The sequence below is a fragment of the Heterocephalus glaber genome, unplaced genomic scaffold, assembly GCF_053883595.1.
Source record: "Heterocephalus glaber isolate CG9 unplaced genomic scaffold, H.glaber_assembly_v1.0 deba00000347, whole genome shotgun sequence".
Lineage (NCBI taxonomy): Eukaryota > Metazoa > Chordata > Mammalia > Rodentia > Bathyergidae > Heterocephalus > Heterocephalus glaber.
In genome coordinates, this window is record NW_028258143.1 from 28,856,992 (window position 1) to 28,870,054 (window position 13,063).

Genomic DNA, 13,063 nt, shown 5'->3' on the forward strand with positions numbered 1-13,063 from the left:
CCTCCTTGGGCCTCAAGGTTCTCATCTGCAGAGTGGAGTCCCAGTACCTGACCCCCAGTTCCCACAGTCACTCAGGGCAACCTCGGGAACATCACCGGGGCTTCCAGCTGGGCACCAGCACGGGCTCTGGGCCGGGGCAGGGCAGCCACACGGCTGGCACACCAACCAGCAGCTCAGCACCACAGCCTCAGATGGGACGACGGAGACAAATAAGACACATTTACATCTTTCTGAGTGTTTTCACCAGAAGTTTTGTTTCATTTTGTTTTGAACACTAAGGTTTATCTTCAAACAGCACACGGATGGTCTGCGGGGCAGGGCCAGGCTGGGCTGGTGACTGGGCCCCACCCACAGCAGCTGCCAGGAAAAGGACCCTTGCCCAGGCCAGTGGCGGCTGAAGCTTCAGGCAAGTGCAGTGGTGGCTCAGTGGCCTCCAGCCCTCCCTGTGGCCAGGCACACATGCGGGTGGGCGGGGACGCTGGGAACTCAACTAGGGGACACACAGCTTCAGGAGCACTGGTGAACTCTGCCGGACTGGCCTGAACCGGGCTCTTTGAAAAGCAACTTAATGTTTGGGAGAACACCTGTCGGCTCAGGTCTCTCCTCTCTCAATTTCCCTTTGCTTTTGAAAAGTTTTAAAAACAAACAAACAAACAAAAAAAAAAAAAACAGAAAAAAAGGAGAAAAAAAATCAGAAAAGAAACACACATTTTTCGGGAAAAGATGTTCTTCAAGTGCCCGGCGGGCCTGCAAGGGGGCTCTGTCACTGCACACGCTCCGTGAAGTTCTCAGGGAAGACACCTCGGCATTTCTCCAGCTCCTTGCGCTGGTTCCAGTCACTCTCCTTCACCCCCATGAGCCAGCCTTCATCCTGCAGCAGGCAGAGACCCAGGTCACACCAGGACCAGGGTGGAGGGAACCTCTGGCAAGACTATTCCTCTCTCCTCCTGCAGGCAGTTTTCCCTGAGACCCAGTAGCACCGCATCACTGGTCCACCCAGCAGTACCAGCCTGCCCTCAACAGTTAGGGTCGGGGAAAGCCTATGCCCAGTTTGGGGAAACGGACCTCTTTCTGGAAAGGTACCCTGACTACTCCACTGGTCTGAACATGTCTGAGCAACTCCCTCACTGGACTCCCTCACTCCCAGGCACAAGGGCTTCCCACCCTCTGGTACCCACAGACGATAGGGTCCAGTGGAGGACATCAGCTGTCCTTCTAGGTCTCATACTTCTAGAAACACTATCAGAGCACTCTGGAGGTACTGGCCAATGAAAAGCTTCCACAGCAGTGATGGTGAACCTTTCAGAGATTTCAATGTACAAAAAGCCCACTGTAGCGAGAGTGCCATAGGTTCACCACACTGCTCAAGAAGGTCCCAAGCACTGCATGCCAGCCAGGTGCCCCTGCAGCATGTCCTCTGCTTCTCCCCAGCCTCACCCTGAAGTACAGCGGCCCCACACCTGCCCAGGACTGCTGTGACCAGGCTGTGCATAGGAGTTTCCTGGGTCTGGGTGGCTTCACTCTGTATTGTATCTGCCTCATCACAGATCCTGTTTCTGTCCTGTCAACCACGCACCCACAGGCTGTGGAGTGGAGACCCAGGGGCTGGGAAGGGTCAGTGGATGCAGGTCCCAGCCTAGAAATCCTATGACCCACACCTCCCACCCGCTGTGCCAAGTGCCAGCCCGGATCCCCAGCTAGGGTGGCCTCCCTTCAGCCACCCTGACAATTCAGTCATGCAGATGGGAGGATGACAATGGCCTTAGGGGAGCAGGAGCTGGCCAGGCTCCAGTGCAGGGCCTGCAATACTCGGGCTGAACTGAATGCAAAGCCCAGATGTCCACATGGGCACCACCAACAACTCACAAAGGCCAATTTATACCAACAGTGAGGCATGGGCCACTTGGGCACAGCAGCCACTCAAGCCCAAGATGGATGGAATTGGGACCAGCCCAGGTTCAGCCAGGGCACCTCCCTTATTTACTTTTTTTCTAGTACTGATTGAACCCAGGGACTTCACACTGAGCTATTTCCCGCTATCCCCAGCCCTTTCTCACTTTTTATATTGAGACAAGGTGTCACTAAATTGCCCAGGTTGAGTTGAAATTTGTGATCCTCCTGCCTCAGCCTCCCAGAGTGCTGGGATTACAGGCATGTGCCACCACAACCACCTTGGGCCCTCACTTTGAGGATAACTAACACGGAGAAACCATAGCCCGGGGGATCTGGAAGGCATCCGGGCTGAGACTCAGCTCCAGACACAACTGGGAAGCCCAGGACCCTGTGGGCGAAGCCTTTGAGGTGCACGGTCCCAGACCGTCGGACCGAGACCCGGGGAGGGACGGAAGCAAGACGCAGCCCCAGCTTGGATGAGCGAGGGAGGGCGGCCTCTGCTGCCCCCTGCAGGCCGGCCGAGCCCACCGCAGAGGCAGTGGAGGAGCCTCCCCACAGCGCACCTGCTCCTCGGGGTTCTGGAAAGGGATCACCAGCACCACATCGCCAGCCTTGAGCTGCAGCTCGTCAGTGTCAGTGGCAGCGTAGTCATGCTGGGCCTGCACCTGCAGAGGTCGGGGAACGCATCAGGGCCCTGGGTCCCCGGCCCAGCCCTGCGGAGCCCCATCTGTGAAAGAGGGTGACTCGGCCCCAGGACCCACCTTGAACATGAAGCCCGGAGGCAGGTCCAGGTGCCCAGCCCCACTGCTGCTCTCCACAGTGCCGTTCACAGTCGCTGAGAAGGTCTCCACCACCACGGCCGGAAGAGAGCTCTGGGGACAGGTGACAGGTCAGGTGGACCAGGCCTCGAGGGCTGGGCCACCACCACAGGGAGGGAAGGGTGTCTGCCTGGTGCCCAGGCACCTGCCCCAGGCTCCACAGAACTCGGCAAGGAGCACAAGGGAGCTGAGGCAGCAGAGGACAGACAGGCAGGCAACAGACAGACAGCGGGGAATAAGGACAGGGCTTTGGTCCCTGCCGTCTTACAGAGGCTGCTTCACTTGCCGCTGCCAGCTCCCCAGGCTCCTGGGCTCCAGCCTCAGGTTGGGTCCCACCCGCCACCTCCGAGGCTTCCGCTGGCTGCAATATAAATGCCGGCAAGGAGTCAGACACAGGGCAGACACTTCGACCAGGACAAGGACATGGGCCGTAGGAGATGCAGGCCATGGTAGGCCCCAGGGCTAGTGCTGGCAGCTGGACAGAAGGTGGGGGCAGGCCCAGGAATGCCAAGTGATGCACACACATAACCCCAGCACAGACCCCTGGGATGATGCTCCAACCCTGCCTCACAGGCCCTGCACTCTAAACCCAGGACTTCTCCAAGCCTAGCCCCCTCCTGCACAGCTGGCTGGCCCCTCACAGGTTGGCGAGGACCTACAGCACAGCCCTAGACACCGCCTTCTCCCCTGAGGATGCTGCATGGTGGGCAGGGGTGCCCCCTCAGCCACTTCCAAGCACCGGGAACAAGGTGCCCAACCTTTCTAGCCTCTACTTCATCTGTAAAAGAGGAAGCATCTGGCTGACAAGATTAGGAAGACTAAGAGAAGAGAGGTGCTAGGAAGTGCCCAGCATAAACGTGAATACTTTGAAATGCCCCTCCCCCTGCTCAGGGGAGTCTGTGCTGGGTGAGTAAGCACCCACTGTGGGTGTGGCTCAACACACCCCCGATGAGTCCCCGTGGTCCCTGTCCTAGAGTCCTGGGGCTCAAAGCCCACCTTACCCACTGGGCCAGTGGCCTGGTCCACTCTGCATCCCGTCCTCTGGGTTCTCTGTCTATGCTACACCCCAGGGACGGGACAGGCCAGGATGGGGAGGGACACTTACTTGGGCAGGCCCCGGCTCGGCTGTCTGGCTGGGCCAGGACACAGCAAAGGTGCCCTCGGCAGCGCTGGGCTCCCTGGAAGGCAGGCTGCCAGCTGGACTCTCTGTGGGCTGGGGGCAGGCCACCAGGAGAAGATGGGGAGGGGAGTGGGGGCCAAGGGAGGTGTTGGGCAGGGGCGTGAAACAAGAGAAGACATCGTGAGTGGCCAGCAGTGACAGGGAAGTGGGCGTGCCAGAGGCAGGCAGCCTGGCCGGGCTTGGGGGTGGGGTCGCCCCCTCCCACCTTGTTCCTGCCACCGCCAAGGGGACTTGCAGGTGTGGTGGCAACACAGAGCACTTCCAGTGCCTCCTCATGGGACTGGCCTGCCAGCTCACACCAGGCTTGCCCTCTCCAAATCCTTCAGAGTCAAACAGGCTGTGGAACCTCCTAAGTAGGGGACCCTGAGGACACCTGTGTGCCACACCCACCTATCTCTGCCCTGTGCTACCAGCTTCTTGACTGAGACCTCTGGGAGGTCTCAGGACGGCATCCAGGAGGCCCTGTGGAATTCCAGCTCTCTCACTGCTAGTTGTTGGCACATTTCAAGCCCTCCTACTGTCCTGAGCTCTCAGGAGGTGAAGTCTGTCCTGATGAAGCTGGCCTCACCCTTGACCACAGGCCCTGCTCCCAGGTGCCCCTCCCTTCCCCAACGAAGCACTTTCTGGCACCACCCTGTGTTCCTGGCTAAGAACGAGCCTTCACCCTAAGGCCCTCCTACCTCGCAGGCCTCAATCCACCACGAGGATCTTCAGGCTACTCTGGGCAACCGCCTGGCTGCTGGTCTACAGCAGACACTTGCAGGCCATGACAACTGGGCCACATCACAGAGGACCCTTGTCTCACTCAACCACCGAGGAGACCCTTTCCCACAGGCCCACCAGGGAAGAGCAGCGGATCAGTGTGAGGGAGAGGCGGTCTCAGTGAGCTCACTGTGCATGTACACTGCGTGCCTGAGTGTGCTGTGTGCATGCACCTGTGAACAGGCCAGACGGAGGAGGGGTGGTGGGCCTGCGCACACATGGAGGGGCAACACCCCAGGGCCAGACACGGAGCAAACTCGGCTTACCTCCCAGAGGTCCCACGGAATGGACTGAGTGCAGCAGTGAGGGAAAAGGGCAGAGTTAACACAGAGGATAGAGACAGCAGGCAGGCGATCTCTGGGACCCCCCACCCCAGGCTCTCAAGCCCATCCCACATGGGTGCACAGAACTTCTGGGCTCAGAAGTATGCAGACAACAGTCCTGGACCTCTCTCAGGGGCAGCCAGGTCTCGGGCTGGGGAGCAGCTACCCGGAAGGCAGTCTGCTGAGATGCCAAAAAAACCACAGGAAGTACGAAGCTAACCCTCTCTGAAGGGCGGGCCCAGGGGCCCTGTCCACTCTCTGCCCTACACCCACAGCAAGCAGGGCTGAGGACCACGACACCAGGTGCAGGGCAGTGAGGGGAAGAGGGCCTGGTGATCCTTCAATCCCCACACACTTGGGCCTGTGTGACCCACATAGCAGTGGACAAACAGAAGCCCAGGGATCAGCCCTGGAGACTGGTGGGCCCATGGGCAGTGGTGGGCACAACCAACCTGACCAGAGGGTGTGGGTGCCTTCACAGGGCTTGCCACAGGTGGGATGGGGTCAAAGTCCAGGTCCAGCAGACTGGCCTGCTCCGAGAAAGGTCCCGGGGCCTCAAACTTGGCAGCAGCAGCAGCAGAGGAGGAAGGCAGTTAGTGACAGACTGAGAGCCCTGGCCTCTGCACATACAGCAGGAGCACGCGCGTGTGCGCGCACACACGCACACACACACACATTGTAGCAGTGCCCATGACCAAGTGTGCTGACACATGGAGACACCTGGCGCCACCTCAGACACCCAGCAACAGGCTGCTGTGTGGCCACCACCCTGCAAGACCAGCACCAGGCCCAGCTCTCTCATCCCTGTCTGCAGGCTGGGCCCTCCAGGTGCCGACGCCTCTGCTCTCTGCCCCATGAGCCCCTGACCTTGCTCCTGCATGGCTGAGACAGACATAACCACCTCTGCACCCCCCACCAAGAGCCCAGAGGTCAGGGACTTGGCCCTCCCAGGACACTGAGTCAGCCTCTTGACTCCCCAACCAGCCAGCTCCAGGGACAAGCAAGGGGCTGCACCAGCACACACAGCCTGAAAGACTGATCTCTGAAGTGGGGTCCACATTGTTACAGACCTTCAGAGCCTCCCAGGTCCCCCAACAGCCACCTCACAGATTTTCTTCTGGTGGGTCTGGCTGAGCCAGCAGCATGCACAAAACAAGCCCCGAATGAATGGCCCTGAGGTGACGAGTCCCGCTGTACACTGAGCTAGACTGTCTTCCTCAGAGCCCCACAGGAGGCTTCAGATAGGCAAGAGGAAAGTCTGACTCAGATAAGCCCCTGAGAAGCCAGCTGAGAAGGCGACCAGGAGACAAGCTGCCTGTGAAGAGGAGCTCTTCCTGGGCAGGGCTTGTCCATGGGCTTCCTTTTCCCAGGCCGAGGAGAGGAATGTGGCTCCAGGATCTTCTCTCAGCCACCCTCTCAGCCCAGGCCTTGTCCACTCACTCTTGATGATGCCCCAGGCCCTGCCCACTCCACAGCCTCTGTCACAGCCCCAAGACCTGGAGTTAGAAGCAGGGCCACTACCATCTTGAGAACACTCGGGGATGGCTGTCCTACAGCACTGGCCCTCCGAGGGAGCCACACATTTGAGGACCAGGACAGCCAGGCCCTGCCCCAGCAACTCCCTCCTCCAGGTCCAGCCCTTCCTGAAAAGCCTGGGCTGGGGGTCACTGCCCCACCTAGCCATTTCCAAGGAGTGACTGCCTGGCGCACATGTGCCTCATGCCAGGTGCCTCTGCCACAGAAGGCCAGCCTCTCAGCACCCCATTCACTCCTCAGAAGCCAGCTGAGGCCAGGCAGCACAGACCAGTGCTCCCAGAGGAGGGCCACCAGCTAGTGCTGGCCACCTTCTCACTGCCTGCCCCGGCAGGTGATCCCCACACCATGCAGACGTAGACTGAGACTCACCACATCCCAGTAGAGCAGCCCCGGGCAAGGCCACCCCTGCCTCATGCGGTGCCACCGAAGGCAGATGGCTGTCCCACCCCACATTGGGCCTGCGGCTCCAGCTGTCCAGGCATGGGCATGAGGATGAGTAAGGGAGGCGTATGGTGACAAGAGGGACAGGCGCATGTGGAGCTGAGTATCGACACTCTGGCTGCTTCCCTGCCCTGCCTTGATCTTGCACAGGGCCACTGGGCAGCCTGTGGGTAACTCCGAGAGTCCCTCTCCTGATAAATGGACAGTGCCCCTCCCAGACATCTGAAAACCAGGCAAGGTGGTGCAGGTACATGGTGGGCACCCGGCTCAGCTTTTGCTAAGTCTCATGCCATCCCATCGTCCTGGTCTAAAGATACACTGGCCAGCCTACCCAGGCTCCCCTGGTGGTCAACACCCCGAATCTCACACACTACTCCTATATTGCCCTGTGCCACCTGCCCACAGAGGGGCCCGTATGTCCCCCAGGCCTCTATAGGCCCCACCCACCTGCCACCCGCCTTGTGTTTAAAGTCCCTTGGTTCTAACCCAAAGTCCTTCCATGGGGTGAAGTTCACCTTCCCCAAGGCTCCTCCCAGCAGAGACCACTGTTCTCAGTTCCCAGTGGGCCCTCCCTACTCCAGCCTCCAGCCCTGTCCTCCCAGCCCGCTCCAGGTCTCTGGGCTGCACAGAGGAGCCCAGTCTGCTGGGAAGGACTCCAGGAAGGGCCCAAGCAGCCCCACCCCCTCTGGCCAGGTCCTCCAGTCTGGACCTGCCACCTCCACAAAAGCCACCCCCTGCAGGAGGGAGGCCATGAGCCCAAACAGAAAGCTCCCCATTGCCCTGAGCTGATCTGACACTGTGCCAGCCACTCCAGTGTAGCCAGAGGCCTTCCACCGTGAGTGGCACCTCCCTGCCTGACCCCCTTCAAGTCCATCTGGGGGTGGACACACATTACACACCACTTAGGGCATTTATGAGCAGCAGCCCAAAGAGCTAAAGTTTCCATGCTACAGCTGTCCCGAGGCGAGCACCTGTGCCCCAGAGGCTGCTCCCACTGCCACCAGCCCGCATCACTCTGGCCACAGGGAGCCCATCTTCCACACCTCCTGACCCATCTCTGCTGTCCCTGGCTAAAGCACGGCCTGAGAACCCACCAGGTGAATGTCACCTTCTCTGTGTCCCAAGCCCTCCCTGTTCCTGCTATAGCATGAGTCATGCAGTGAGGTTGTCCCTGGGCTGCCCATCACTGCAGGAGGTGAGGGTACCTTGTGCTCCTACGTCCCTGAGTTCGGCCACAGTGCGCACTCAGAGAGGGGTGATGATGAGGATGGAGGGTGGGAAGAGGGTGAATGGGAGAGAAGCTCAAGCCCATCTCCGAGCCAGCTGCCAGGCCCTGAGACAGGCAGGGTGTGGAATGGAGATGAAGGCCATGCAGGCTCCGAAGAGGAGCAGAGAGGACTGGGCTGCGGCGGCCGCAGCTGACCTGGGAGGGGGTGGTCACGCTGATCTCAGGGACAAAGGTGTCATCAAACAGGCTGAGGATCTGCTCCTGCTTGATCTCCTTGGTCGGGGTGTGTTTGGGGGGCGGAGGGACTGGTGGGCCTTTCCGGAGCTGTGGGTCAGCAGCCGAGGGAGCGTGGGAGGCGCAGCAAAGCATGGGGATTGGGAGAGACAGACAAAGACAAGGCCACCATTAGTCACACCCCAGGCCACAGCCCCACCCAGCAAGTGAGGAAAAGGCAGAGTCGCTGCGCCCCGGACACAGACACCGGGACTGTAGGCCACCCGCAGGAGGGAGGCCGAGGCAGGAGGTCCAGAAAGGCTGCAGAGAAAAAGGAGAATGAGGAGAGAGAAATGAAAGGGAGAGGAGAGGAAGGAAAAAAGAAAGGGAGAACAACTGCTCAGGCACCCAGGAGAGGGTTCACTGGGAGAGAACTGGCAGCTGAGGGACAGCCCAGGGCCATCTCCCCTGTCCACCTGTGTCCCCCCACGGCCCTTTACCTCCCCAGCTGGGGCTGCCCAGGAGGAGCCACACTCAGCCTGTCTGCCTCTAGGGAAACCAGCATGGAGCCAGGTCCTAGGAGGGGCCGCACTCCTGTCCACCAGGTGGGGAGCTCGGCCAGGTCACACCCCAGATGAGCTGGCTTCTCCCTCTCCCTGGCCACTGCTCAGGGCAGCAGGGAGGATTCAGAGGATGAAAAAGCAGAAAGCGTCTGGCCCTCAGGAAGCTCTGTGTGAGGGAAGGCACTCATTGCTGCTCTCAGTACCACCTAATCACCCACTGAGAGAACTGTCTAAAAACAATGGGGCTCACCCCTTTCAGTCTCATGGAGGGGGCCAGCTCCTGGGGCTCCCTTAGAAACCTGGGGGGGCCTGGCAAGGGGAGGTGAAGTGAGATGGAACAGTCCAGAAGTCCAGGGCTGCCTCCCTTGGCCTCCACACTGCCTCCCTGAACCCTTCCTCTCTCTGTCCCCTTAATAGTCCTGCATGGCTGCCTGGTGAGGGCCCTCAGCTGCCTGCAAGAAACCAAACTTAGGTGACCGGCCACCTCTGGAGATTCAGTGTCTGTCTAGGGAGGAAGAAAGGAAGAGAAAGAGTCAAGCGGCCAAACACCAGGGAAAGGGAGAGGGAGAGGGAACTGTGGAGGGAGGAGGACAACAGTCACAGCCCCCTAGAAGTGGACTGTGGCCACCAAGCATGCTTGGGCCAGGCATAGCCCAAGGAGACCAAAGTCTAGGTCCAGGCTTCCCATTCCAAACCTGTACAAGACCAGGCAGGAGACAGAAGAAAAGGGACAGGAGATGACAGGAAAGCAAGAGGAACAGGGAGGGGTGGATGGGCTGCCAGGACATCGTGCCTACCTGAGACGGGGACTTGGGGATGGTGGCCCCAGGTGTGGCCCCGCCAGCTGGCTCTGGTTCATGGTTCACTCTGATCTCAGGGGTGGCTGCAGGGGAGCCATCTGGCGGAGGTGAAGGGCTCTTGTTCCCTTTCGCAGGGGTGTTGTCACTGTGGAGCAGGACAGGAAAAGCCCAGGGTGGTGAGGACATGGCTGAAGGTGAGCAGATGCAGGTTCCAGTGAAGGGCTGTGTATACATGTGGGTGCCCTGAGGACCCTCGGGGGCTTACATGTGTACCTGTGTGACGTGTGAGCCCCACGAATTCATATGTCAAAGTGCAGGTCCGTGTGTGTGTGTGCTGTGGAACCACAGGTGAAAGTGTGTGTCCATGTATGAGCCCCACAGATCCACATGTGCAAGTGTGTCCCAGGATCCACACTATGTGTGCATGCATGTCCTCATGGATCTACATGTCAGGGTGTATGTGTATGTGTATGTGTGTGTGAGAGAGAGAGAAAGAGAGAAAGAGGGAAAGAGGGAGGGAATATGCATGGGTGGGAACAGAGGGACCCGGGCCATGCACCCACTTCCACACACGATCATGGCAGGGCCTGCCTGGAGGACTGGCAGTACCAGCTAGGACTCTGTCCAGGCTGGAGGTCCGTGGTCCCTGTGAACTGCTGCCACCCCACAGGTCTCACTGGGCTCTACCAGGCCCATGCCAACAGTGCCTGAGGCCCACAGCACAAGCAAGGCAGGCATCCTAGAGGCAAAGTGAGTCAACTGCATGTCACACAGCAGTCCCCGCCCGGCCTGTCTACCCATGGGGCCAGGCCCACAGCCCATTACCTGACCCCTCACTGTCTCCAGATCTCGTCCCCTGTCTGCACACCAAAGACCCCAGCAGGGCCTGGGTGAACAAAAGCACGCCCTCCAGGTGGAGGAATGGGCATCTGGGGCCAGAGGTGGGTACAGTGGCCACAGGGTATGGTGGCTGAGAATAAAATCCATGAAGAAAGTTCTGGAACAGTGCTGCTCAATATGGCAGCCACTGGCCTTGGTGACTACTTTACTAGTCATACTATACAAGCTCAGCTCCTTGGTCACACTGGCCACACTGCAGGTGTTCAAGAGGCACTACAGGCGGCCACTGCGGTGGCCAGTGCAGGTCTAGCAAGAGGACAGAACTGGCCATCTGGTGGGGGCTGGGGAGAAGACAGTGAGAGAGACATGGCTGGAACATCTTCTCTGAATTGTGTTTTACGAGACGATTTGCCTCCTTAAGGAATACATACCAACCCAGGATATCATACATGTGCATATTTTTTTTGTACCAGGGATCAAACTCAGGACCCTGCACTTGCGAGGCAGGCACGGTGCCACTGAGCTACATCTCTGTCCTGTGGGTAATTATTTTTAAAACTCATCTGCTGCAATGTCCCTTCTGGAGCCCTATCCCAGCCTCCTCCCTCACCCCCTTTTCCTGTGGCAAGGTGTGGGAGGTGCACAGAGCACGGGACATCACTGAGTGACACCCTCAGGCTGCCCCAATCGCCTCGCTCCTCTGTCCCCTCTCCACACACGTGGGACACAGCCGGGTCCCCACACAGAACCACACATGGGGCAGTTAGGGTTAGTGGCACCCAGCAGCAGGGCGTGAAGTGCATGCGTGGCTGCGGGGACATTCCCCGCAGGTACCTGTTCTTCTTCCTGCGAAGCCGAGAGAACAATTTAGTTTTCTTTCTGTGGGGATGGACAGGGTGTGGAGACCTTCATTTGGGGAAACCAGACACAAGATAGGTACTGTCCCCTCCCCTCCTCACCGGCGCTTCTGCTCAGAGGAGGGTGAGGTGCAAAGCATCCGTGCCCTGAGCTCAGACCCAGGCCTGTCAGGTGCTCAGGTGTGCTGGTGAGGCCTGGTGAGGACAGGAGGCTTGGCTGGGGGCAGGTGCCTACCTCGGCCTGGGCTAGGAGCTCAGTGTGCCCAGGGTGCCAGGAAAGGCTCAGCTGGCCAGTGTGCGGCCCTGGGAAGGGAGCCCACCAGGAGGGGACAGGCTGCACCACAGGCCACTTTGGTGCCAAGCAGTCCTGAGCCTCCACTTCCCTCCCTCTTCCCCCGGACCCTCTCCCAAGGGGCTGCTCGGGCCAGAGGCACTCGCCACCTCTGCACCACCCTGGACCCTCCCCATCTAGCCTGGGTCTCTCTCCGGTGACCTCAGACTCTGCCCTCCCCCTTTACCCCACCGCCCCAGGCTCCCTTAGAGTGCCTGCCACTTATTTTGGTGGCAGTTAGAGGGGCATGACATTCACTACATACCTCCTCAGCCCTAGGCAGCACCCCAGTAACCCTAAGAAGCAGATACAATCACCCCACTCTACAGACACAGAAAGCAAAGCTCATGGTGCTCTGCACTCTGCTGGGACAGGCACGTGGGTACACACACCCATATACACGCACAAACACATGCAATCACACACACACACACACACACACACACACTAAATGGGAAATCCCAGATTTTCGGGTGTTTCCCCCAGTCTCAACCAGAGGAGAGGCAATTCCCCTACAACTCGAGGTTTCCTACAGAGAAAGGAAGCTCCTGGGCAGCTGGCTCCAAGGGGTGAGGGGCCAGGCAGAGGACAGAGACCAGGACACTGAGGCAGTAAACTAAGGCCCAAGGCTTCCCACAAGCAGGCACCAGCTTCCTGCTCAAGAGTCCAGAGCTCTCCAGAGGGTTGCACCCCAGGAACCACTCAGTCCTGTACCCCTAAAGCTGAGCTCTACCCCGACCTGGCCTTGCTCCTACTCCACGACTGGGGGTGAGGTGCAGGCTGAGGAACCCAAACCTCCCGAGGGTTGCTCCTTCCTCCATGGGACACACTGGAGCGGGGACGTCTGAGGACAGTGACCTGCTCTCATCTGTGATCCTGATGAATGGAAGCTGAGCCAAGAAGGACCCAGAGTCCCAGGGTCAAGCCCATGGGACTAGGGAAGGTACTGCAGGGTGGGGCACAGGAAGTCAGCACACAACAGGCCCGACCGGCCACGCCACCCACTGTGGCAACTTCACACACCTGGGCTGGGCCTTGACCTCAAAGGTGTTGCTCCCATGCTGCTTCTCCAGGCTGACCAGCACATCGCTGAGGTTCTGGTTAAGCTGTAGGAGGGACAAGGAACAGGTAGGGGCCTCCAAGGCCACTGAACAGCCACCCCTTCCCCAGGAGACCCTCTGCTGCCCCCTCTCCAAGCCCTGACCCTCCCAGGAGCAAGCGCCTCTGTCCCCACAAGGGGCAGCCAGAATATGCACACCAAACCCACAAAAACCCAGG

General features: G+C 59.4%; 1 protein-coding gene across 29 annotated transcripts in view; it reads right to left on the reverse strand.

The window, feature by feature from the left end:
- Nucleotides 1–235: 235 nt before the first annotated feature.
- Nucleotides 236–13,063, reverse strand: part of Bin1 (bridging integrator 1) — a 49,154-nt gene continuing 36,326 nt past the window's right edge. For 4 of the 29 annotated variants that reach the window (XM_021266199.2, XM_021266228.2, XM_021266206.2 and 1 more), the window contains 11 exons: nt 12,809–12,891; nt 11,432–11,476; nt 9,755–9,902; nt 8,377–8,505; nt 5,429–5,536; nt 4,920–4,943; nt 3,817–3,924; nt 2,980–3,072; nt 2,655–2,765; nt 2,457–2,558; nt 236–871 (listed from right to left, as the gene is read on the reverse strand). In XM_021266199.2, the coding sequence (XP_021121858.1) occupies nt 764–871; nt 2,457–2,558; nt 2,655–2,765; nt 2,980–3,072; nt 3,817–3,924; nt 4,920–4,943; nt 5,429–5,536; nt 8,377–8,505; nt 9,755–9,902; nt 11,432–11,476; nt 12,809–12,891 (1,059 nt within the window). In that variant the 3' untranslated portion in view covers nt 236–763. The remainder of the gene's footprint in view (nt 872–2,456; nt 2,559–2,654; nt 2,766–2,979; nt 3,073–3,816; nt 3,925–4,919; nt 4,944–5,428; nt 5,537–8,376; nt 8,506–9,754; nt 9,903–11,431; nt 11,477–12,808; nt 12,892–13,063) is intronic. The other 25 variants (XM_004835940.4, XM_087198381.1, XM_013076413.3 and 22 more) reach the window with 16 other exon arrangements.